Source organism: Sinocyclocheilus anshuiensis, unplaced genomic scaffold (genome assembly GCF_001515605.1).
Source record: "Sinocyclocheilus anshuiensis isolate Anshui unplaced genomic scaffold, SAMN03320099.WGS_v1.1 scaffold1810, whole genome shotgun sequence".
In the NCBI taxonomy this organism is placed as follows: Eukaryota; Metazoa; Chordata; class Actinopteri; order Cypriniformes; family Cyprinidae; genus Sinocyclocheilus; species Sinocyclocheilus anshuiensis.
This window is the reverse complement of record NW_015547669.1, coordinates 221,068-248,787: the sequence shown is the minus strand read 5'-3', so window position 1 is coordinate 248,787 and position 27,720 is coordinate 221,068. Positions and strand designations below refer to the sequence as shown.

Genomic DNA, 27,720 nt, shown 5'->3' with positions numbered 1-27,720 from the left:
GGCAGGAGTAACGCTGGAAAGAGTGACTGAGACTCACTGCAGCTCTTGTTCAGCAGATGGGAGGGACTGCATGCCTCTCTCGCCCTCCACCATCAAACTAACTCCTGCATTTCAGAAAACTCCAGACTGGAGCGACGCTTTCCTTCGTTAGTCTGTGTGGATGTTCAGAAACACGTTTAAGAGCGATGTAGTTACTCCGGAGGCAGTGTGAAGTCATGGTGAGTCCAGCCCTGTCTGTCTGTCTCAGTTCACAGACTTTACATTTTACATCAATTCATTTAGAACACGCTTTGTAAGAAACGGGTGTAAAATAAGGAAAACACAGGCGTTTCGTCTAAAAGAGACGGTAACAGAAGAGCTGCGATAGCTGATACAAAGTTGCAAAACTAACTTGTAAAATACTAACTTTTTTTTTTTTGCTGAATATGCTTGAATCGATGTCTGTGTAGCGTCTTCTTTCAGACAGAAAGGAATCGGTCTCTCTTTGTTTGAAACGACAGTATGAATATGTGACGGTCATAAATTGTCATTGCTACGTATGTTTATTATTGGAAATCTGTGTTTGTATTAGCCATGTTATCAAACTAAATAAATGGCATGACAAAAAAGATTCTGAAAGCAACTGATGGAAAGAGAACCAGTATTAGTGTACAGTCTGCAGTGGTCATATTAAATGCAGTGGTTATGACAAGACTCTGTTCAGGGTCCCTGGACTGTCTTTATGACTGTCTTTCATATGAATAGAATAGAAAAGTTAAGTTTGAAACAAATATTATAGACTTGGTTGAATAGGAGTAAATTGGAACTAATAGAACAGATGGGAAAATGAATGAGTATGAGATAAAACAGAGTAAGAGTGAACTGAAATACATCAAATTGAATCTTTTTTCACCAACCAAGGAGTGTAATTACTTTTCTGTGGCTTCCACGTGAATAGAAAAGTGGTTGTGTGTGTGTGTGTGTGTTGGGGGGAGGGGGGTATAGCTGAATAAAATAGATTAAGTCTGACATGAGATAAATATGCAATAGGAATATAGAATTCGAAGTGACACTGAATTGCATGGTTGAATGAAACAGTAATAATAACAATCATTTTTGGAGTGTAGTAAAAATAGTACAGAGCAGTAAAAAATAGTTAAATATAATTAAGGAAAGTTAAACCAATAGAGTAGAATAATTGAATAACATAGAATAGTTGAAAAAAAAAAAATAGGAGTACAGTTCAGCAAATTGAATAAAGTTGTTGAAGAAGTATGAAGTGAAACTTGGAATTGCATAGTTGTATACAAGTAAAGTGGAACTAGCAGAACATAATAGTTGAATAATATAAAAGTGGATAGAGTCAACTAAAAGAATAGAAGTAAACTGAAACACATAGAACACATAGAATGTAACAATTTGTAGGAGTGAAATAAAATAAATAGAAAAAATAGTGAAAATACAATTGTAAAATATAACAGAATTAAAGGAAGTTAAACTAATTGAGTAGAATAATTGACTAACAGTAGTTGAAAAAAATCTAATTAGGAGTAAAGTTCAACAAACAGAATAGTTTAGTTGAAAAAGCCTTATAATAGAATTGCATAGTTGAATAGAATTAGTAGACTATAAGAGTTGCATATAATAAAATAAAACGATTAGAAGAGAATAGTACAGAATTGCATAAAAAGCATCAATTGCATATAAAAAGAGTAAAGTGAAACAAATAGAATGGAATCTTTTAATAACTGTAATTGGTTTCCATGACTGTGAGCTCATATCAGAGAGATAACACAAGATATAACAGTGTTAATAGAGTGACAGTAATGATGTTATTGCAGTCTTCTGGACGTCCTGTGTCAGACGCGTGTTATTGTCCATCTGTCAGCATGTATACAAATAATAACTGAGACAGATGAGGGCCGAATGCTGATGTGACTTCAGCTGCTGCCAGTGTTTGGTGTGTGTGAGACAGGGTGGAGCCGTCTGGCTGGATATACAGAGACAGAGAGAGACACAGAGAGAGAGAGAGACTGTTTTACTTTAAGAGAAATTAAAAGACGTGACGGTGGTTTGGGTGAAGTTGCATTTTCCACATAAGACCTTAAATAGAGGGAGATGAATTATTTTCAGTTGGGAGAGGTGAGAGTGCATGGAAAAACACATCAATACACACACACACACACACACACACACACACATTTCAAGCACACAAGCAGTTGATCCAGGCTTCACACACACACACACACACACACTCACACACTCTCTCTCACACACATTTATTAATGTAGCAGATGTTTTATCCGTGATGAACAAATTAAGATCCACAAATGAAGAACGTCACAAGTAATTTGTCTTAAAAGCTAATAATATACATAGTGCACAATGGCTATAAAATAAATAAACAATGATATTAGTACATAAGCTAGAGTAGAAGTGGAATGCAGAATAAAATAGGAGCATAAACATACATTGGCTTATATATTTGGGCACTTATGTTATGCTCAAACATGTCTGAATATCACTGCATTAGATTACAAACCATCAAACCAAGTGCTGTTCGTTTTAAAGACTGAAAGAGTTTGTTGCATTAGAAATGGTAACACAATAGATACAGTGCACTTTGTGATGGTTAGTGGATCTGTAACTACACCTGTGTGAACCTGAGGACATGCAATAAACATCAGCAGAACACCAGCTGATTCACAGACATTGACAACAAATGTTGAAGAAAAGCTAGTATATAAAGTAGTTAAGTAGTAGTAAAGTTAGTATGGAGAAAAGCTCTGGCATTGTTTGTTTTCAGTTGACTCTTGCTTTGATATTTATTGTGCAATGATATTCAGATATTTGTTACATGTGTCCAAGACAAGCTTAAGTGTCCAAATAATTATTAAGGCTACTGTAGATACACACATGCACACATCTCACCCTACAGTGAGACATTTTTATTGGACAGATCTGTTGTGCACAGCAAAGTCAATGTGAAGGCCAGTAAGCCTTGAAACACTCAACACCAGTACAGGAATGTGAGCATTTCTCAATTTGTATTTATTTATTTATTACTGTATATATACAGTATATATCTAGCTACCTGAATAGTAACACATCCGTTTTAATATACAATATACTGTTTGAAAGTTTGGGGTCAATGAGTTTTTTTTTGCTTTGTTTTTTTAAAGAAGAATACTTTTATTCATCAAGGGTGCAATAATTTGATCAAAAGTGACAGTACAGACACTAATTAAAAAAAAAATATATATTTATAATATTATTTCTGATTACTATTTCAAATAAATGCTGTTCTTTTGAACTTTCTATTCATCAAAGAATCCTAAAAAAAGGTTTTCAACATTGATAATAATCAGAAATGTTTCTCGAGCAGCAGATCAACATATTAGAATGATTTCTGAAGATCATGTGACACTGAAGACTGGAGTAATGATGCTGAAAATACAGCTGCGCATCACAGAAATAAATTACATATTACAATATACTTACATACAAAACAGCTATTTAAAATTGCAACACTATTTAAAAATGTTGCTGTTTTTACTGTATTTTTGATCAAATAAATGCAGCCTTGGTGAGCAAAAGAGACTTATTTTACAAATCTAACCGACCTTAACTGTAATGTATTTGAATGCAATGTTTACACAAGAACACACGTGATGTATTTAATGTGTTGAGCAAGTATTTACTTATAAGTGTGTAAACTGCATTTCTGGCCTAAATTCGGGATTCCTTTAGTAGAGTCACATTTAAGTTCCTGATCTTCGAATAGAAACCGCTTGCACTTCCACTTTGTTCATGATTTAAGACAAAAGAAGCTGTTGGATCAGATGTTTCTGTGTGTGGAGTTCCTCTAAGAAAGAGGAAATAGTTCCTTCTGAATCTTTTTTTCTGGCTCTCTTCCTCCATTCACCGTCTATCTTGCTCTCTTTCTCTCTCTTTCATCCGCCTGCATCTGGATTCTATCATTCTGCTCTTCAGCACTCTCTCTCTCTCTGTCTCTCTCTGTCTCTCTCTCTCTCTCTCTCTGACTCTCTGACTCTCTCTCTCTCTCTAACTGTATCTCTCTCGACCGTCTCGACCGAAAGAGAGGAAGTGCCGCTGGTGTTATATCGTGCTTGAGGTTGTGCTGTGGATGTGCTTCCTTATATACGTCATTACAGAAGTTTGATAAAACAGATGAAGAACTTTTCAGTTAATATTAATATTTAATTAATCTCCTCTCAACCTGACACATTCACACAGCAATTTTCCTAAACTGACTACTTGGACTGTCTGAGCAGTTAGTCAGTCTTAAGGACGGCCTGAATAAATACTTTAATTAATCTCCTCTCAACCTGACACATTCACACAGCAATTTTCAGAAACACCGATGTGCACAATGACACATTTTCCTAAACTGACTACTTGGACTGTCTGAGCAGTTAGTCAGTCTTAAGGACGGCCTGAATAAATAGGTTTCATCTGTCAGAAATTCTCAGTGGGTACTGACACAGAATGTGTTTCAAATGAGCAAGACAGAGCGTATTTGATTTGTAGACCAACATTTTTAGAGCAAATTGTGCAGCAGTTCCTCTCCATCATGTCTTTACAAACCAGAACAAGTTACACAAAAAGTGTTTCGGCAGTATTTCATTATGTGAGTGAGAACTAGGGCTGTTGAGATCCAAACAGATAGTACTATGAAAATATAAAGAAAAACAAAAATCTAGTATTGTCTATCCTTTTCTAATCTATCTGCTTGTTTTCTCTTCATTTATTATAAAAATAATAATACCTTGATCCTCCAACTCTAGCTCTCTTTATTTAATTTCTATTCTATCTACTTAAATACTGTAAATATCAGAGTGCATGAAATATAGTGCATCTTTGCTCTGTGGAAAAATCAGATTATTATTATTTTTTTTTTTCTGGACTGTGACAGCACCCGATTGCAAAAACTGCAATATTAATAACTGGATTGATTGTCAGTTTTATATTTTCAGTTTTAATTGTAATTTTAACATTTTAGTGTTTTTTTTTTTTTTTATGTGCTTTTGTTGTTTTAGTTTGTTTTAAAATATGTCTAGCTTTATTTTTATGTTTTAGTCATTTTAGTACTTCATCTTATTTTCACTTATCACTTATTTTTTGTTAGCTAAATGATTTGTTAATAGATTTAGTTTAGTTAACAATAACAGCACTGAGAGCAAATGTTCACTGTAGCTCAGTCGTTTTTCTTTAACTTTTTAGGCAGTTTAGCAGAAACATCTGAGACAAAACTGGTACTTGCTGAAATCTTCTCTAGACCTGAAATATGTGTCTCTTACCAAACTTTAAATAATAAACAAAGCATAAAAATAAAGAATAGAAATGATGCATGTGTTTCAGTGTCGAATGGAGTTTGATAGTAAGTATTCTGTCTTGACTAATCATTGTGTGGTGTATTTCAGTTAGAACGCAAGTTCTAAGATACAGAGCAGATGCAAATGCAATACTGTAAATGGAAAAGTGGAAAGATTCTAACTGAGATATAACTAGCTAACTGAAATATAATACTAGTGGGTTTTTTTCTTACACTGGGCAATATGTTTAGCTATTTCTCCAGCCTGATTTCAGTGTGTGCATTCGATTATCCTCATGTGACTTATTCACCTTTTGGTCTTAAAATCATCGGGGTTTTTTTCTTCCTCGTTTTGTCTTTAATTTAGTTTTCCTTGCATTCTTTTTCGTTTTACTTTCTTTCCTGCCATTTTCCTTCTCGGGTTGTTTTCCTTTCCTCACCCTCCACTCCTCCTCAAACACGCCGGCCTTCCTGGCTGACTTTCGCTCTCTCTTTCCCCTCATCTTTTGTTTATTCCACTCACCGCTCACTGAGTGGGAGACTTCAGAGAGCATAATATGTGTTTTGTGAACTGAAAATATAGTACTTTATCATAGTACTAATACTAATTTATTATTATTATTATTATTATTATTATTATTATCCTAATAACATAATTTTGCTCAGAGACAAACAAACAGATAACAAGCAGCTTGTAAATAATTTGCTATATAAATGTAGAAAAATCAGTAAATTGTTGTTTTTAAATTGATTTATTAAAATCAGATTACTAATTTTAAAATTGCCTTTATATTTCTGGGTTTCTCAGAAATGGAAGTATTCATAGTTTGGGTAAACTTCTGCAGTGGTGAACGGGAGACTGCATCAGGTATATTTTATGTGTGTGTGTGTTCACATTTGCTCAAATAGCAGAAGAAAAGCTCCATAATAGTGTTTTTACAGCTTTCAGAAAGAGGAAAAAAAATAGAGGGGGGTCGATGACGGCAGTCAGAAGAGAGAACAATGTCTAATTTACCATCACTCCCACAGCCACTGAATTAGAAACACCTTCACGGCAAAGTTAGCTAGGTTTTTGTAATTTGATGCAAAGGTATAATAATACAAAGTATAGTGTTCTAAATGTGAATGCATTTTTTTTTTTAAACGAAAATGCATAAAATGATGCAAGATGACCATGAAATTCATTATCACAGTCTGTTAAAAGTGTCCACTGAAAAAGTACAAATTTTAGTAGCATCGTTCTTTTGTTTTTTTTTAGTATTCAGACAAGACACAGAGTTTCTGAATCCAGTGCAGTTGACCATTTGGCCCACAGGAAGTTTTAGATGCTCTCTGGAACACAAAACAGGAAGTTGTGTTTGTGGGGAGGAAGAGAAGAGCAAGCTGCCGGGTGTGATGACTAACATGTGAATGTTCTCATCAGCTTGTGTTGATATAATCTGTGTTTCAGGGTTCAGAGGCGGTAGAGGACTGTGTGCAGGGGGCGCTATCTTCCCTCTACCCTCCTTTTGAAAGCACAGCTCCTCCTCTCCTCTCTCAGGTGAGACCATCAATCTCTCCTTTCTCAGTGTTTTATGTAAGTTTTCTAACTGATTGGGTTGTTGGTTTTCCGAAAGCTGAAAAAACTAAAATTCCCAATATCCCATAAACTTCCATTGACAATTTCTGACTGTAACTCCTCTTAAGAGTTTTCAAGTTACATCTACCAAATTCAGCGCAATACCTTATTACGGTTTTCCATGTAGAAGACAATCAAATGTCCAAACAAATAAAAATACTTTTACCTAAACCATTTTTTCCCAATGCAACCACACTTAAAATCTCTTTAAAACTCTCAAAGATTTCAAACTGCCCAAGCCTTAACATTCAGTTCTGAATCACAGTTATCATTGCTTAATTATAAAAACTGCATGGACTAAATAACCTTTTGACTTCATGTCTTCAGCAAGCCAACATTCAAAGTCTGTCTTGACCATTTTTCTTTACCATGTGTTTTTGTGTCATGTAGGTGTTCTCCGTACTCGAGTCCACCTATCAGCACGACAGCTTGAGATATCTGCTGGATTTCTTCATTCCTGCCAAACACCTTCTTCACAGATTACAGCAGCATGCGTGTGTAAGTCTTCACTTATTAGTGGTGGCTGCTAAGGCAAGCACAACTATTACTGTTGACCATACTTAGGGTTAAATAGGGTTAAGGTTACAATAAAAGTAACCTTAATCTTAGAGGTGTGTTCAAAGCCCGGTCCTTAACAATTAAACTTCAGTTTGTTGAGGAGAGGTGAGCAATTAAGGAGGGACCCTAGCCATATCAGACAATTTCCCACAATACTTTAGCAAACACCCAGCAAACCACCTAGAACTTCTTAGAAACCAATTGTAAATCATATTTGAAATCCTAAAAATCTACTAACCAATACCACTCTTAATGCCACTTGCTGTAATAAAATCACTTAGCACTTTTCCCTTACACACATGTATGTCATTCACAAACACGGAAAATGTTCACTATGAAACGCTACGAGAAGCTGCCAGGGACAAGAGCCTCGGTCTGAGTCATGGCTGTAATTCTTACCATATGTGTGTGTGAGAAAGAGAGAGATGAGGGCCTGAGAAAGGCTGGAGGAGTGTTCGCTTGAGAAATGGGGGAGGGATAAACAGACCGAACACTGGGGCACATTGAGAAAGCGGGTAGAACGGGAATATCAAAACGAGAAAACTAGGGGCTGTTCACTGGAGGAAGAAGGAATATGACTTCACAATCATTCTTCAGATGTGCTGAAGACACTTTTATATATTTTAAAATGACAGTAAATTGCATACCATAAAACAGAGGGTGGGGTTTTAGAAAAAAAAAAGGGAGGATGATGTAGGAGGGGAGTGGCATGGATTCCTGAACATAATTTGATCACGGTCCTGTGAGTGGGCACGGATGAGGGGGGATTCATGTCATGGGATAATTAAGCCTATATGCTGAAGATAAAGCATTTGGAACTACGTTAAGATTTGCGGGTTGTGAGGTAAGTAAACACTTTCAAATGCAGGAAATGAGACTATATGATTAATGATACATGTGTAGTTTGTAACACGCTTCAATATTTAATGATGCACACAAAGTTGAGGTAATGAGCAACGTTGCACTAGCCAAGAGGATCTTGAAATGCAGTTATTTGCAGCTTCTCAGGAGTTAAGGTCTAGATATACTAGGTGGACATGCCTATATTGACATTTCTTAAGTATAAATTCTACTTCACTATTAAACTTCCAATGTGTACTGATTGGCTGTGGTTGTGTTTTGCTTCATTTTGTTTGGAATAAGGTTGTTACATTACCACAATTTTAGATAACACGATTTTCCCAATTCTTAATTTCGATACCACAGCAAACAAAATACTAGTCTAACTAATTTAATTAATTTAAGCTTATTTAAGACAAGCAAACAGTCAGTAATGAAATGAGCAATAGGAGAAATAAATACAATAGGACAAAGATGCAGATGAAATAAACACGGTTTCAAGTTTTTTTATTTAGGTGTATATAGCAAAAGAAATCATACATAAAATAAAACATTGCATATCTTCACTGTATGAATCAAATATACAATGACAAACCCACCAAATTTATTCAGTCAAGAGCAGAGATTGATTTTTTCTCTTTTTCTTTTGTTGTTTGATAATATTATCTCCATACAGTAATAGGTATATTAGGCTGCTGTCACTTTAAGACCTAATGCATGGATCCGGTATAATGTATTGACACACTACCATTTCTTTCCATTCCCAAATATTTACATTCACCTAAGACATACCCAACTGTGACTACATGAATACTACAGGCATTTTGACATATCTTTGTGTATTTGACGGTTAAGGCACAGGACTCAATTCAGTACTAATGCTGTGTGACAGGCAGCCTTCTGTGCATGTGCTTTAGATGTGTGTGCATAGAAGATTGTCTCTCAGAACAGCATGCTTGTACCAAATTGAGAACTTTCTTGTGTCTTATTTTGCTTGAATGGTTTAAAATCACTTGAGTTAAGTTTAAAGTGCAAAGCTTAAAACTGCATGAAAAGGATAAACTTTCATGACAAAGCAACACTGCAATGTAATGCGAGCGTAACCATGATAAAGTAGATAATCCAATATCTCTACTGGTTGTCAAATTCCTACCAGTTTATCATGACTGCCAGTATAATGGCCTGCCCTAGTATTCGGTGTATTCCACTGTTTGAGTGTTTTAACATTGTGCAACAAACTAGAATAAATTTGGGCTTGTGGTTTTACTGCAACTGTTAGTCTGCTGTGACTAGGGCTGGGCGATATGGCCAAAAAAATTATCACAATTTTTTTCATATCAGTCGATATCGATAATTATCACGATAAATGTCAATCTTTATTTCTTTCAAGTTTAAAGCCAGATTTTTGCTCCAAACTGAAAGTTGTAGAAACCAGACCATTAATTTTCCTTAAAATAAATATCTTAATAGAAAAAAATTATAATTTCTTAGTTTCTGCATGTAATATTGTTTCAAATCAAGAAACCGGTTTGTGTTGCCTGATAATATTAATAGGCGCATATACATTATATCGAACATTTATCGAACTCTTCATATCGTTTTATTGAGGAAAATTATATCGCGATAATTATCGTTATAGATTTATCGCCCAGCCCTCGCTATGACATTAGACAGATTATCTTTGTAACAATTATTTTTCTCTCTTTCTCAGTCTCAGTATCTGGGCTGTCTCTTCTTGCACTCTGGTTGGCCACTGTGTTTGGGAGAGAAGGTAGTAGTACAGCTCTCTACTTTGGACTGGAGACTCCTGCATAGTACTGACTTCTACCTACAGGTGGTCCCCTTCTCGACGCGTTGTCCTCGCCTTGCTCTTAAGTGCCTTGCATCTGGTGGGAGGAATGTACAGGAGGTCTTAGTGCCAGAGTCACAGCATCCGCTGGTGTTTACTTCAGAGTGGCTACACTGCATCAACAAGGAGCGTGGCTGCAAGAGAGAAGGTAAGACAAAAATGGAGGAATAAGGAGACCGATCGTTAGGGTAGATGGTGGAGAAATGGGAGCAAGGAAGTTTTAGTGTGTCATGATGTTTAAAGCAATGTCTTAAGTTTTTGTTTGCCTTTTTAAGAATGATACACAGAGTGGACCTTCTTCCTCTTACTTAGTTCTTCTCAAATTTTCTTACCATGTAGGTGGAGAATGTTTGGACACCTGTCTGGTGAGTACATGTGATGGAGTGGTCCGTATTCCATGGGAAGAGGTGGTCTATCCCAAACTCCTCCACAATCCATCTGATCCTCTCCAAGACAATCCTGACCAAACTGACTTGTCATCAGGCGGTTTGGGCCTTGGTTGGGGCAACTCTTCAGAGGAGCATCATTCCTGGTCCTGGGATGAAGAGGATGACTTGCCTCCAGATGGGAATGAGGCGGAGATTGGGGCTGCCTTAGAATGCCTGCGCAGACGCAGTGATGATCATCTAGTAGCTGATGGTGCTGGAGATTATGTTGAGCTGCTAGAGCCCAGAGGAGGCCCAGATGGTGGTGCTGATCCTAAACAGCGCTATCTGGAAATGCATGGAATATGTAAGACCAAAACATTGCCCCTGTGTAGGAGGGGTAAAGCAATACGACTACGAAAGGGGAAGGGGAGAGGGTATGGGAAGACTGAATCTGGTGTTAGGGCTGGAAGTCTGGTACGAAGGAATAGCAACAACAACGGCAAGAATGGTGTAGTTTCGTGCAGTGACTTGGCTACCTCACGGCCCTTGCCTCGTGTCATTGATTTGGGTCACCAAAGAAGATCATATTCCCCTTCATTCCAGGACTCTGATGAAGGTGCTAGAGACCCAGTAGGTCTCGAATGCAGATCTCATTGCATGGACAGTCTGGCCAAAGAGAGGAGGCCAGGGGTAGGAAAAGAGAGAGATGGGAATGGGGGTACACTGCCCTGGGAAGAGTGTCAGAGAAAGAAATGTTCCAGCAGGCGATGTTCCACAGATGATAATGATGTGGCTAAGAACAAAGCAGAGAGTCTGGAAGACGGACAACAGGACCACAATCAAAGATCGCACTGTGGCTGTGATGATAAAACATTGACCAACACTTTAGACAGTAGACATGAGGTTGCAACATTAGCAAATCCCTCCACTTCTGCAGATAATGGAGCTGTCCCTTTGGCTGTTTATGGAGAAACAGAAGACATAAATAAGAAATTGACACGGACAATGTCTCTCCAAGATTCTTCCCTGAACAATGCATCTGATTCATCAGGCTGTGCACAAAGCAGAACCAAACACTCAGACAATACTAGTAAAGAGAAAACAGATAAAAGTTTGCCACCATCAGGTACTGTAAGCGCCACGGAAGAAAAGTGTTCTGGAAAGTCAAATAACCTTATTTGTCCCAGAGGAAAAGAAGTAAAAACAGGTGGATTTAGAGCACCCAGGTATGGTTAAGTAAATTTGAATTTCCAGTGCATATTTGATGGTAATTGTTCAAATTGTTTTAATTGTCAGCACCATATTGCTGTGCTCAGTACTGCCCATACAAGCGATATCATACCCACTATAAACACATACAAATTGTGTTATCACTAAAAAAAGATAAATTTGCCTCCTACAGGAGGAAAAGGAAAGCCAAAGGAGGCAAAGGGAAGACCAAATCCAATGGCCGTGTCCAACATAAAAGCAAGGGTGACCAAATTCACTCAAAGAACCCGCTCAAAGCCACCCAACCAATCAGCCATTCTAGCCAATCAGAGGAGGCTCCCAAATTATCTAAGGATTGCAAAGGCTGTGTAGCAGCCACTGAAACAGAAACAGATGCAAAGTCAAAAGCCAAAGATGGAGGTATGTTGTGATTGTCTCAATTAATTCTCATAAGTGGCCTCTCATTGAGTGCTGAAGTCATAGCTCACTCATCGCGATCTCGATTCCATTTCGATTTATCGTGCAGCCCTACTCCATACTCAATTTGTTCAAATTTAACATGTATTACAGAAAGCCAGACTGGCACATCCTTTCCTGACCATTCCCAAAATGAGATGGGATTATCCGAATCTGCTGCTCACTTAGAGTCCAAATGTCCCCCTCCTCATCTTAGAGACCTAGATTTCAATCTTCTGCAGTCAGGAAAGCTAATATTAACAGGTAGATGTTCTTACTTTTAATGGTTGCAAACTATTTATTCTTCCATTAACATTAAGTAATTTCTCATGTAGGTACTATGGACCGACTGGGACGAGCATTGGTTATCACAGAAAGTCACCTCCCCGAGGATGGATGGAACACAGATGAAATGATCAAAGTGTTGTCCTGCTATTACAACATTACCAGGTCTGTTATTCAACCCATGAAACAGAGACGATCATGACTGTCATTACACCTTACATGCATTGGTTTCTTTGGGAGAAAACATTCATACTGAGCGAGCAAAAGTTAGAGCTGGCTGAGTATTTTCATATTCTGGGTAAACCCCTGGTGTTTCGCTGAATTTTAGACTGGAGGGCACTGTCTCATGACCTTTTACTGTGTTTAGCTAATGTGCATTCTGTGTTGTGCTTATTTTGAAATAACAGACCTATGACCAGAGACAAGGGTCTTACTGTCATAGCGGACAGCAGAAAGTCTGCCCCGTCTGAACTCTGTCTCTCTGCACTGAAGCTCTTCAAGGTGAGTCAGTGCACGGATGGTGTTTGTGGTCCAGTGGGTGTTTTGCATTGATTCTAAATATGTTTTGTCTGGGTGTATGTGTCTGCTTGTGTCTAACAGGGACAGGCAGAAACAGGGCTTGACTCAGTCCTTATCCTAACGGAGCAACAAGATGAATCGACCCAACCATGTCTGGATGGAATAGAGGTGCATGTTTATTCACTGAGATAATATTTAACAATCAATTTGGGCTAGCACGGAGTAGGAAATGGGCTTTTCAATCATTTTTGAGCTCAACCCCCAAGACAGACAGATGAGCAGCTACTGGTACCTGAAATCTACAAAGCTGAAAATGAGGAAAGGAATTTAGACAAGATATGCCATCCATGATCTGACATTTATAATAGCACAGCCTCCTTTAGTTGCTGTTGTGAACTATGCTTAACTGCCCTAGTTCTGGATTGCATCTGTATTATCAGTGCATTTATATCTAACAATTAGATCTAGTAGCCAAAAATGTTTCATGGAAGGCTATATATAAAACATGAAAGGTGTAATGCAAACACCTCAAACAGAAGATTTTATTATTTATGTCACAGAGACTATCTCACAGACACATAGAAAGCAAAGATTTCATAGAGTTGCAACACACGAGTTGGCAGCATGTTTGCTTTCTGTCAGCTCCTCCAGTTCCCCAGGGAGTTCGTTCAGTTCCAGCGGGAAAAGTTAACGTTCAGTCTGGCACTCAAGCATTTGAGTAGATGATAAAACTCATTAGAGATTTTACTCACTCTCAGGTGCATACAGTACGAGGTACGGACATCCTTCAGCAGTTTGTGGACAAGCAGCAGTTGCCCAAAGAAATGGATGGAGACTTTAACCACTCGCATGATGACTGGCTCGCTTTCAGACTGGTAAGAAATCACTTGGCATGTTGTCCTGCATAGCCAGACTTTTGGCATGGTCTGCAGTACAGCTTATTATGACTCTCCAGCTTGTGGATATCTAGTTTACTTGCTACTAACAGTTTTAAACAAAACTTTGAATGTATTTATACCATTTTACACCACTTATCTGACAATTCCAGTGATTAGTGCTCACTGTATGAGCGTGGTTTCTCGTAAACACGGCACAATGTTGAAATGTCCTGTGGCCTGTAGCACGAAGCGAGATGAACAAACTCTGAGTTTCAGGGTAGGTTTAGAGTTGTCAAAACCAAACTAATCAAACCTAGTTTCGTTCAGGATCAGCGGGCTCACAAAGGTCGATATAAACGTGCTTTGTCAACTCAGGGTTGATCCAGAGTTTGTGATTAACTGAAAGTGTGACACGTGCAGCAAACAGCCAATCACACGAAACATGGAGAGCGTCAGTTTGATTCACTTCTCGCGAGAGTCAGCGCAATTCACTTCTCTGTTAAAAATGAAGAGATGTCGTTATTAAAAATATAATTCATTTAAATGCATTTACAAGGCAGGAATGAACACTGCTGCTGCAGCAAACGTTTGAGAAGGCAGCAGAAAGAAAATATCTGACTATGCAATACAATCAGCTGAATTTAATAATTTAGTTAGTTTCACAAAGAGCTCAAAAGAAAATACATAAGTTTAGTAATTTTAAAAGCTTTATATATTGAAACTTATTTATAGGCAATGTATATATTTAAATGAAAATTTAATATTAATATTAAAAAAAAAAAATTCAGGCTAGGAGAAACTAGCTAGGTAACATCTAGCCATTTACATGATATAGGATGTTGTAGCATTAAAGGCTAAAATACAGCACGTGTTTTTTCTAAAAACGTCATTGTGTGTCTGTGTAAACTTAGCACTTTGGTTAAACATACTTAGAATATGTCCCACAACAAGACATCTTTTACGTTTAAAAAAACAGTAAAGCTACACCCATAAAAACGCCAATAAACTTAAATATAAACATTTGAAGAATTACCACAAGCCTGACCCAACATCTGCAGCAGATTAACATGCTCTTCCTGATGCTCTTCACAGAGTTTGGAGCAGCTGACTGAGCGCTGTGAGAGCGCCCTCACCCTGCTGGGAGACGCACTGCAGTCTATGGACACAGAACCACTACCTGACTGCATTAAGGTGAAGCAGTGTTTGATGTAAAATATGATTTGCTGTCTACTTCAAGTCTATTTAAGTACATATTTGTTTGTGTGGTATTTAAGATTGATTCATCATCAGACTGTCTAATTCTATTCGCCTGTAGAATGTTCCCCTCAGCGTCGACAAACACAGACAGTTAATGACAGGCATCCTCACTGACCAACGGCTGACAGAGCTGCAGCAGGGGGGCGGGGCTTGGCTGGCAGTTCTGGCCAATGGGACATCAGGGTTGGCACAGAAATCACCAGACTGCAAGTATGAATAGAGTTCAAAGAGAATGCATAATAACACTAGTTTCATGTTAGTTTCACATTTCACTTAGCTTCACTTAAATGTAATCTTTAGTGGACATTTAACAGTAGTTTACTTAAAATCTAAAATGTTGCAAATGTAATTCTGCTTGTCTGACTGTAGTATTGCATTACTTTGTGCATTCAGGGCTGCTCTGGCAGTGACCTCTAACCTGTATGACAGTGTGGATGATGCGCTTCACCGGCTGGTGCGTGTGTCCAATCAGAGGGGTCGTGACCTGGAAGCGCTGCGGAGATTGGCTGCACTTGTGGATAAATTGGACAAGGTATGTGTGAGGATAAAGAGAACAGTGAGATCTGTCAATGGAATATTAATTAGGTATTAGTTACAAATTATTTAATTCCAATTATTATTATTATTTTATTTTCAGATTTTACACATGTCTGCAATTTTCAAGTAATCCTGGAAAATTGTATTAGCTTCAGATATGTTTGATTAGGATTAGAAACTGAGCTCTGCAGCACTTTGACCCGCCAGGCCCAGAGTTGAGTTATTTTGCAGTGTAAACTTTGCTGATTATAACGGGAATGTTCGAGAGAATCCAGAATTGCGTGCAGACAATGAACTCAAACGGTCACGTGAAACTGTGTAAACATGCAGCTTTGTTGATTATAATAGGAGCATTCCAGTTTGGACGCACCATGTCGCTCACTTGCTCTGAATGACTGTTTTGTTTTTTAAGCCTCTAGGAGAGCCATGCTGACCATTTAGGCAACGTGTTGGTTTACTGATATGATAGTGTATTTAACAGCAATAAAGTCATTCAGGAACACAGTCCACAGTTTGTTTTGGATGAGTTCATTATGAAAATGGCATGCAAGGATGGTGAATATTGTATTTGTAAGGAAATTGTAAGGAATAGTTCTTCACATGAACATAAAATGCACCAATAAAGATTAATTCACTATATTTTAAGTCAGAAATTAAAGTTGTTTTTCACAAACATCTGCTTTGGCTCTCCTTCTGAGTTTATGTGATGAGTAGCAATGTCTAATTCTTAATCTTTTATTAAATTGGTTTATCTGATTTGCAAAAAAACTGTCTAAATGATTTATTCATCAATTGGTCTGGCAAGTTTGATTAATTCACTGGCTTTTGTAATTGTTTATATATATGTATATGTATATGAGATTTTGCACAGTAGTGTATATATTAGCTTTAGTTAACAATAGCATAACTTCAGCCTTTTCAAAGAAAAGAAAGTAATACTGGTGTGGAATGACATGAGTAAATAATGAGAGAATTTTCATTTTTGGGTGAGCTGTTCTTTTCCTGAGGGAAATAATGAACAGTTTTGAGTTTGATCATAATCATGCTGTTTCATCACAAATGACATTGACTTCTTGTTTCTTTCTCTCTCGCTCTCTCTGTGTGTGTGTGTGTGTATTTGCTCAAGTGTGAGAGAGACGTAGAGCACGTACAGCAGCAGCTCGAGGACTATAAACATCCTCCTCTGTCTCTCAGCAGACTGTCACTCAAACAGCACAAGTTCAAGAGCTTCAGAGAATCTGCGATGGTGAGTCTGTTTCACAGCTACAGCTGAAATGGACTCTTATAAATGATCTGAGACGCTCCTCATTCCCACACATTTGATATCCGATCATATATATATGTGATCTTACCTATTCCACTCATGTGCAGCTTTGCTTTGCATTTGTGCGTGTTATCAGGAGCTTCACAGTGAGACTCTGGTGTTGCTGGGAGAGGTGGAGAACTGGTCTGAGCTGGACTGGCCCGGTCTCAGAGCCGTGCTGGACAAACTCCCTCCAATAAGGGAAAAAGTGCGAGACATGTCTCACTGTCTGTCAGACTGCTGGACACAGCTGGACAACACACAACGACTGCTGTCTACACTTACTGAAGTAAAGCACAAACAAACATACACACAAGACCACTGTATGATTGTATGTGACAAGATATCTCTTTACTATTTATTCCATGGTAGATATAATTCTACAGCCAGGACAGGACCACTTTACATTACTATGGAGTAATGCAAAAAAAGAGAGCGAAGGTGGACGTGAGAGAGGACATGTCTTGAGCATGTCAACATAAGCAGAGTTTAGTTGTTTACAGTAGCTTAATTGTTATAGATTTCAGTATTCAAATGCATTGAATATGGTATATCCATTCAGAATTTAAAATCAGAACTGTCCGTTTTATAGCATTAGTTTGAAGTGTTTTCCACTCAAGTTTTACACAGTATGGTACTGATGCCAGAACGCCCAACTTACAGTACACTATACCACTCAAAATTTGGGGGTCAGCAAGTTATTATTATTATTTTTATTTTTTAATTAGGCAAGCATGCATTAAATGGATCAAAGTGACTGTAAATACATTTATAATATTAGAAGAGATTTCTATTCCAAATAAATGCAGTTTGATACATTTTCTTTTTATCAAATAGAAAACAGTTATTTTGAATTGTAACAATATTTCACAATATTATTGTTTTACTGTATTTTTAATAAAATATATGCAGCCTTAGCAAGGATTAGAGATTTCTTTCAAAAAAAAAAAAAAACTTACCAACCCCAAACTCTTGAACGTTAGTGTATCCTTAATTATAATAATTAGAAGACAGGAAAAACTATTACACTATTTACTGTTTGCCAGTGGGGTAAGAAATAAACAGATGACATGAAATCAAAAATTACTCAGTCGACAATAATACACTGCAAAAAATGCTTTTCTTACTTAGTTTTTTTGTCTTGTTTTCAGCCAAAATATCTAAAAATTCTTAAATCAAGAAGGATTTTATTGACAAGTACAAATTATTGTCTTGTTTTCAGAAAGCAAACAAAATAATCTGACAATTGGGTAAGCAAAATAGTCTTATTTCAAACAAAAAACAAGATTATTTTGCTTACCCCATTGACAGATTATTTTGCTTGTTTCAGGCAAAAACTCGCTTAATTTTGACATGTTTTTTTTTCTGAAAACAAGACAATAATTTTTACTTGTCTAGAAAATCCTTCTTGATTTAAGAATGTTTTGATATTTTGGCTGGAAACAAGACAAAAACATCTAAGTAAGAAAATAATTTTTTGCAGTGATACATTTTGCCAAAATTTCGCTAGTCATTTTCTCAGACTTTTGGACCAGAGTGCAATATAACATTTTACATTTAGAGTATTTGCCCCTACATACATACACGTATGCTAATAATAATGACTAACTCTCCATTTTTTCTCTCTGCAGGCGTCTCAGTGGTGTGACGTGGTGTCATCCTCCTCTCCTTCCTCTTCCTCATCCTCTCCTCTCTCCTCTCTGCCTCCCATCCCTCCATCACGTTTCCAGGACGCTCGCGCTCTTGCGCTGGATCTGGGAGGTGGGGCTTTGCTCGACCTCTGGTCTCAGACTCTGGAGCGCTATCAGAAAACACTGGCTCAGTTTAAGAGCCGAATCCTGCAGGCGGAAAGAGGCTCATCAATGGCCCAGGGTCAGGAGCCAGACTCGGGGGGACGAGGGAGGACTCCCGCTCCCAGCACGTCCAGCCTGGGGGATTTAGAGGGGGAGATCGAGCCGGACTGGTGCCCTGGAGGAGGAGAGGGGGGCCTGCAGTCCTGGGGTTCACTGGCGTCTCTTTTCCGACCACAAAACTGCTCAACGCTCAAGATTGGAGAGGAAAAGAAGAAAGAGGTGGTGAATCCAGGAGGGGGGAAGTTTCTGCAAAATCTTCTGCACCCGGCCAAGAAAAATGTAAGTGTGCATGTTTTAGTGTGAGGGAGTCGCAGTCATGAGTTCAGCAACCAAAATGAAACACTCTAAAAACCACCTAGTGAACGCATGCTAACACCTTCACAGCTATCTAGCAACTCCCTATCAACCACCAACCACTTAACAAGCAACCACATAGCAACACCCTTGAAACCACCCAAAACACCTGCATTGCAACTCCCTAGCAACCACCAAGAACACACTATAAATGATTTGGATCACCTTAGCATCTGCATAGCAACACCCTGGGAACCATCCAGAACATCCTAACAAGCAAATAGCAACAACCTAGCAACCACCCAGAACCCCCTGACAACTGCATAGACACATTACAGTAACTGTAAACCAATATCCTGGGATCTACCCATAACACCCTAGCAACTATCTAGAATACCCTAGCAGCTGCATAATAACTCTAGGCATCACCCTGGGAACCTCTCACAGCACTCTAGCAATGATTTAGCAACACCCTACCAACTATCTACCAAGAACACACTAGAAACTGCTCAGCAACACCCTAGAAACTGAATGGCAACACCACGAGAACCTCCCACAGCACCCTAGCAACCATCTAGCAGCATCATCGTAAATGCATACCAACACCCTAGCAACTATCTACCTATTCCTTAACAGCCACCAATAACACATTAGAATCGGCTCAGTAAGCCACTAGAAACCGCATAGCAACACCCTAACACCTGCTAGTCACAGCTTGGGAACTATCTAGAACACCTTAAAAACCACCAAGAACCCAACTAGAAACTGCATAACAATGCCCTAGCAACAACCTAGCAAACACCCAGAACACTCTAAAAACAGTCAGCAACACACTAGCAGCCACATAACCACAACCACATGCCAATGCCCTGGGATCCACCCAAAACACCCAAGCAACCAGATAGAATACCCAATTAACCTTATAGTAACCCCCTAGGAACCATCTAGACCAACACCTTGGGAACCTCACACAGCACCATAGCAACCACCAAGAACACCTTGCAAATTGCATATCAAAGTCCACATACCAACACTCTAGCAATTCCCTAGAATCCCTTAAAATGCACAGCAATGCCTTAGCAACCCCATGTATAACATTAGAACATATAGTAAGGACGTATTTTTAAATCATATACTGTAGATTTAAAGGTGCAGTAAGTGATATCTGAGAAGCGCTCTCGATATTTGAAATCATCAAAACAAACACATGCCTACCCAAAGGGATCACACTCCATCTTAATAGCTCTGCCCTAAAATTCACCAACATGCAACACAGGGACATCCCCCATCATGAGTGGACACGCCCCTTAATGCTGATTGGCTACAGGTGTGCTTTGGTGGTCAGTGATCCACTTTTACAGCATTTCTCAGAAATTGTTTACTGCACCTTTAAACTATTTATTATGTTGCAATTCATCAAAAAAGTTGCCATTCAGCCAACTAGCAACTTTACTTGCATTTGTTGTTTGGTAAGTGCTCATTTTGTGTCCTGCGTGTTTTTTTTTTAGATTAATAAGATTGTATGTTAAAATGAATACTCACTTGTAGCCCAAAGTATACTTCGTTTTTATGCATGTACGCGTACAAAAAAGTCTACACCATTTGAAAGCATGCTCGAATGCAGGCAGCCAACACGTGCTCTAGAAAGCTTCACCTTTGTCCAGCGTCTGCACTATTTTTCATCAGATGTTATGACCGAGAAAAATTCGTACTTTGTATTTCATAACCCTCTCACATGAGCGCTTGTCATTGCAGAAATCTGTTGTTGCAACCTCCGCTATTTTGTTGTTGTAGTTGTTTTGTCTTTTTAATTTCATTTTCTACTGTGAAACAACGGCCCGGGGTTGAGGTAGAAGGGATGCAGCTACGGCCACCAGGGCTTACTGGGCATGCACACATCAACATTGCGTCATTTTTGTCATGCTGAACAACAATAATTACTGTTTTTGCATTGTTGTAATGGTAGGTTTAGGGTTGGATAGGTGTAGACATTAATAAAACAGAATGTGATAGGTAGCAAATTTACTTTATTGTTATTTCCCGGCCGTATCCCTTCTAGCCACAACCAGTGCTGCCACCTTGTGGAACAACTGTTTAATGCCAAACAAATTCAATGTGCATGTGCGACCTACGCATACTAAAGTTGGTTACAAAAATCAGGTGGTGCATGCGCAGTGCACGCATACTATTCTGGTGATGAAATTTGCGTCATGCACACTGTACGCAGGACTTCATGTTCACGTAAAAACTGAAGTATACTTTGTGCTTAAGTCATTGGTTGTCTCTGTCCTGCTGTAGGCCACAGACGCGCCCCTCCCTCCCAAACCCCCTCGCAAGCGTCATCCCAGTTTTGACCTCCAGGCTCTGCTGGCCCCACACCGTTCGGCCGCCGTGTCTAAACCCGCCGAGTCCACATCGGGCCAGTCCTCTCCGCTGTCCTGGCTGGGCCGCCGGGCGCTGACGGATCCCATCCTTACGGCAGGGGTGGCTGCAGCACTTCCAGGATGGAGGGATCCCACTGGAGGAGGAGTGCTGATCAGAGGAGTGGAGGTCAGCAGTAAAGAAGTGGCGGATCATACGGGCTTCACGCGCCAACATGTGCTGCTTAACCGCATCGAAAGAGAGACGGGGGTGGAGAGAGCGGGAGCGACCGCACAGAGGTGTGTGTGAGAGATTTCCCTTCAAAAATCACCTGATGAAGCTACTTTGTGAGGATATTCGTAAATGTTCATTAAGGCGCTAAATAAATGACATTGCGATTCTAGAGCTGCCAATTTAATGCATTTATTTTGTGTTATTTTATTATTGCTTCCCGAGTCACTGCACCCTCCTGTTGCATTTGATTTTCTCCCAGTTATTTCTTCCAGAAATTTTTCTTCCAGTTTAGGGTCATGAATGTGCAAAGTTTCGACACATAGCTTTGTTTTGGAAAGGCTGTGCAAATTTTGGTGACATGAGTTGTGCTAAAGGGTTAGTTCACCCAAAAATGAAAATTAGTCCATGTTTTACTCGCCCTCAAAGCATCCTAGGTGTATATGACTTTCTTCTTTCAGATGAATCCAATCGGAGTTATATAAAAATGTTTCCTTGCTCTTCCAAGCGTTACAATGGGAGTAACAATGGGGGAATGGGAGTGGTGGGTGTTTTTGTTCAACAGTCCAAAAGTAGTCAAATAAAGCGCGCGCATCCGTAATAAAACATGCATCACACAGCTCCGGGGGGTGAATAAAGGCCTCCTGTAGTGAATCGATGCATTTTTGTAAGAAAAATATCCATATTTAAAATGTTATAAATACTTTTAACTGTCATGCGTGCAAGGTCATTCCGGCGGATGACGGAGGACGTATGTGTCACGCGCGCCTCTGAGATATACTAGTCTCGTGAGTTTGTTAACAGGAGCAAAGGAAGCAAAGTTTCCTTACTTTAGCAAAGGAAAACCAGTCTCCTCTTGGCTTATATCAAAATCCTCCTACATTTTTTCTTTACAAATCCTTGTTTTATGCTTCTAATTCGTGACCGGCTTTTTGTTTTGCTGTCTCTCCTCCGCGCTTCCGCGTTCGTCACTAATCACCGGCGCGACGCGTACATCCTACGTCAACAGTTAGAAGTATGATTATAACATTTTAAATATGGATATTTTTCTTACAAAAACGCATCAATTCGCTACAGGAGGCCTTTATTCACCCCCCGGAGTTGTGTGATGCAGGTTTTATTATGGATGCGCGCGCTTTATTTGACTACTTTTGGACTGTTGAACAAAAACAGCCACCTACTCCCATTATAAAGCTTGGAAGAGCCAGGAAAATTTTTAATATAACTCCCATTGAATTCATCTGAAAGAAGAAAGTCATATACACCTTGGATGCTTTGAGGGTGAGTAAAACATGGGCTAATTTTCATTTTTGGGTGAACTAACCCTTTAAGGGTCAAATTGAACCTCCATTGGTTTCCATACAATTTACCAAAAATCAACACTTTGAAAAAGTGCAAGTGGAGTAGCTAGATTTTTAACACTACAGGTCAATGACAAATAAAGCATTTCAAGATCAATTTTCATTAAGGATAAGCCATGTTTTTGGGTCAATCTCTCTCTCTCTGTCACAGCAAGCTGTACTTACAGTGGTGTCGGCTGGTCAGCACAGAGAGGCAGTATGTGGCTGTTCTTAAAGGTGTGGAGGAGAACTATCTGCCCCTCCTGGAGTCTTCAGACGTCCCGTCTGTGCTGAGAGGGAAGACAGAGTCACTCTTCTGTAACTGGAAGAGCCTCTCTGCCTTCCACTCGCAGTCACTCCTCCCGGCCATGGAGGGCGCTCTCTCCCAGACACTGCAGCAGACCGACTGCTTCAGCAAATATGTGAGTAACAGCTCACATTTTAACGCGTTTTCCCATAATTTGGCAAAATTACAGTTTCATTGTAAATGACAACATGTTAAAAATAAATAATTAAATAATTGTAACAACAAGGCTGTTTTAATGTGATCTTCATATAATAAGAAATTTTATTTAGAAAAATTAAAAACAGCCACATAAATGCGAATGAAGCTGAAAAACACTACAATACTGGTCATAACCAGAATGTTATGAATTATGAAATGTTGGTATGCATCCATATGAATGGAGTATTTCCTGATGTCTGTTTGCTCTCTCTGCTGCACAGAAGGATCAGTTTCTTCTGTATTCCCACTACATCCAGATGAGACCTGAGCCGGACGCTCTGCTCATCAGTCAGGCTGCTGACTTCTTCAGGGTGAGAAAGCAATGTCAAAGTTTCATTTAATTGATTCATATGTCATCAGAGCACATGCAGGAGAGGTATAGCTGTGTGTCCATATGGCACATTTGATGAATCGAGTGTGAAACAGAGCCTCAGTCCATTCTACATTACCTACTTTCTGTGCTGTTTTTTTTCCCAAAAATCGTTCAAAAAAGCATGAAATGTGTGCTTTTTGTTCCTTAAAAAATTTAAAGAGAGGCCAGTTTATACCCATGTAAAAAAGTACACTTAGTTTTAAAATGAGTACTTAGTACATATTTAATATACTTTAAAAGAATATACTACTAAAAATATAATACAATAGTATACTACTATGTGTACTGGATGTAAAACTCAGTTTAAATTTATATTAAATGCAGTTAGCTGAATTTTAGAGCATTTTTGACCCTCTGAAGTAGGGCTTTTTCATTAGTAGCACAATTTCATTTTTACTTCTTATTGTCTTGAAATATGGTTAAAGCGCACTGTTGAGTGTACTGACCAGTATTTATGGTAAACTAAAATATACTGTCATACTTGTATTTAAATATATTTGTAATTACATGTTTGTAATGATGAGGTTGCAATTTAGTGCATGTAAAAATATAATGAATGTAATATTGAATAGCACACTACAGTTAAAATTATAATCAAGTACTTTGCATGTGCTTTACTATGTTAGTCAACACATCAAAATAAGTGGACTTAAAAGCATTACAAATGATTATTAACATAATCATTTAAAAGTGAAACTTTCAATTTGACATTATTAAAAAAGGTTGCTTTTTAAAAGTGTACTAAGCATGTTAAGAAACAGGCATGAAAGGGTCTCTCGTTAAGTCGCTTAAGTGGCATTTTATTGAAGTATGTATTCGATACAGTTAGGCACACTTCTTTTTCACAAGTTGGCTGTAAGCTGATCTGTCCATTCTTGGCTCAGTGTACTGTAGAACAGTTTATGTTGCACTACTGTCTTTGCCCACAGGGTGGCAGATGTGTTTTTGATATTTGTGCCATTTTTTAGATGTGGGAAATAATGATCTGTTTACTCTCTCTCTCTCTCTAGTCAAAGCTGTCTTCTTCTCTTGTTCCTGCTCCTCCGTTTCCTCAGTGTCTCTCCACTCCGGTTCAGAGACTGGAGCAGTACTGCCAGACACTGGAGGAACTGGGCGGTCTCAACCCCACCTCTGACTCCGCCCTCTCCATCCTAAAACACGCCCAGCGGCACGGAGAGGATCTGCGAGCCAGTGATCTCATCACAGGGTGTCCGGTATGAACTCAAAGAACACATTCACTCACAGCAGAGTCTACAGTGTGTCTTTGTGAGGTCACATGACCACGGCACTGCTGCCACCTGGTGGTCAAAGAGAAAATAACAGATTGCGCTTTATGCGATATAAAGGGTCAAGCACAACAACAATACTGATAGCTATCAAATCAAATATGTTTTTATGGATTGTTCATGCAGTGACTTAATATTTTAACATTTTTCCAAGCTGTTGGTCTGTAATTATTAATCTTTCACTTTATGGACAAAAACAATTCTTCAAAATATCTTATTCTTCAAAATGTAGTGTTTTCCGGTAAAGTGTTTTTATTGCGAACTAAATCTATTAAAATATTTGTTAATTAAAATAAAGCTGAAATAAAGTATAACTATTTGAGGAAGTTAAGATTAAAAAAACGAAATCATTTGAAAATGGTGCCTTCAAAGAGAAATCAACTAAGTGTAAAGCTTGAGTATTAAAATTACTAAAGCTAAAAGTGAAATAAAACAGAAAATAATGCTAAGTAGTATAAAAAAACGAATTTAAGATATTAATCTAATCATATATAAATAATCATATAATTATGTTGTTCCTGTAGCTCTAAATGGTGCCAACAACACCATGATTGCATGTTTTTGGTTTCTAACACATATACCGGCAAAAATGTGTGCCTTGGATAAAAGCGTTTGCTAAATGAATAAATGCAAATGCACAAATATCGGTGTGTGCTGATATCACTGTTTTAATAATATGCAACACATACACATCTGTTAACGTCTCAAAAAATGTGGTTTCATGGTCCTTTAAAAACAGGTTTTTCATTTAGCAGGCTGGTTTATCCTCAGTGATGTAAAGTACACTTATTACAGGTCCAGGTCTCACACACACACACACACACACACATACACACACACACACACACACACACACACACACTAAACAACACACGCAGGCTGTGTTCGGAGGGGAATGCTAGTGTACTGCACACTACTGTATACTGCCTGCTATTTATTAAAAATGACTACAGTATGCATTATGAGACAAAAACCTTAAAGGTGCTTTGTTTATACTGCACTGGCTGCCTTGTGAAAAAGAAGTTAGATTGATTGTACTGAATGTTCACTTGTAGTCTACTTCAAATCTTAAGATAGATAATATACTATTAATGAAAGTAAAGGCCACTTAAAACTTAAAGACACTTTCATGACAATGTTTCTTAACACACTTAAGTACACTTTTAGAAAGTGCACAATGTTCAATTAAAAATGTTACTTTAATGTACATTTTAATTCATTATGTTTTAAGAATCTTTTCATCATGCTTCAAAGTACACTTTATTTTGATGTGTTAACTAACATACTAAAGCACATGTAAAGAACTTGATTATCGCTTTAACTGTAGTGTGTTAAATACATCTTAAATACACCAATACAAATATGTAATTAGTTACAAATACATTTAAGTACATGGCAAACAAGTTTCGATAGAAATTGCATTAAAGTACATTTTAGTTTATCATAAATGTTTCTGCATTCAGCAGTACTTTAACCATCTTTTTTTTTAAGTAGAAGTAATAATGAAATTACATATAACGATGCACTTAAGTCCTACTTAAGTGGGTCAAAACACTAAAGTTAAGCTAACTGCATTTAATATAAATTTAAACTATAATACATTTTCAGTTAATTGCAAATAACTGCAAACACATTACATTCAGTGTATTCTTTTTAAAGTATATCATTTCTGACACTAAATGGCATCTCAGTTTGATTATGTGGATTTTTAAATATGCATGAATATGTGGGAAACAGTTCCAATGAGTGAATGCTCTCCACACATAGTATTTGTCCATCAAGTACTTTCAAATGCGCTAAATCCCAGCCTCAACCCATGCAGATGTACCAGTACTTACATAGAAACCTATACATAGTAGCCAGAAAGAAATGCTAACTTTAAAGAAAAACGTCAGACGTACTTAAAGAGGCTTTTGCATCTGAACTCTTCATGTGTTCAATGGGTGCACACTGACAGTTGACACACTGTGCACATTGCACTTACAGAGCGTGAGTACTATGTTAGTATGGTGGCGTCTGACTGCCTGTGTTTCCTCAGACGGGTGAGATGGGTCTCACTCAGAGCGTGGGCGAGGACGGACTGAGGTTTGAGGTGTGGGTGAGACACGCGTCCCGCACCAGAGACTGTCTCACTCTCCAGGCCTCCAGCGTGCAGGAGAGACAAACCTGGAGCCACGACATCGCACAGCTGCTCTGGACTCACGCCATCCACAACACAGGTCAGGACTAACCTTTGACCTCACACCTTTACATCAGCAGTCACCTCTGACTAGGGATATGCTGGTATCAAATTTTCATGTTGCGATTAATTGCTAATGCTTTTATCACGGTATACGGTATTATCACGGTATTGAAATTTAGTTTTAAAAAAGTGCTGTCATAATACAGTATAACAGGATTAATAACTTTTTCTTATAACAAAAATAACTGAACATTTAAATGCAATAAAGCAATACAGAAAAATGTATAAAGTTAAAAGTTTTACA

The 27,720-nt window shown here is 38.3% G+C and overlaps 1 protein-coding gene across 1 annotated transcript; it reads left to right on the top strand.

Annotated features, from left to right (window-relative positions):
• On the top strand, nucleotides 1-27,464 carry arhgef40 (Rho guanine nucleotide exchange factor (GEF) 40). The gene is made up of 22 exons (XM_016505101.1): nucleotides 1-218; nucleotides 6,765-6,854; nucleotides 7,323-7,430; nucleotides 10,042-10,327; nucleotides 10,519-11,773; nucleotides 11,950-12,176; nucleotides 12,327-12,476; nucleotides 12,548-12,662; nucleotides 12,905-12,998; nucleotides 13,098-13,184; nucleotides 13,775-13,891; nucleotides 14,987-15,085; nucleotides 15,210-15,361; nucleotides 15,545-15,683; nucleotides 16,815-16,934; nucleotides 17,089-17,280; nucleotides 18,623-19,123; nucleotides 21,437-21,798; nucleotides 23,243-23,492; nucleotides 23,797-23,886; nucleotides 24,959-25,162; nucleotides 27,273-27,464. The coding sequence occupies exons 1-22, from the start codon at nucleotides 216-218 to the stop codon at nucleotides 27,462-27,464; spliced, it is 4,833 nt and encodes a 1,610-aa protein (XP_016360587.1). The 5' UTR covers nucleotides 1-215.
• The last annotated feature ends 256 nt before the right edge of the window (nucleotides 27,465-27,720 follow it).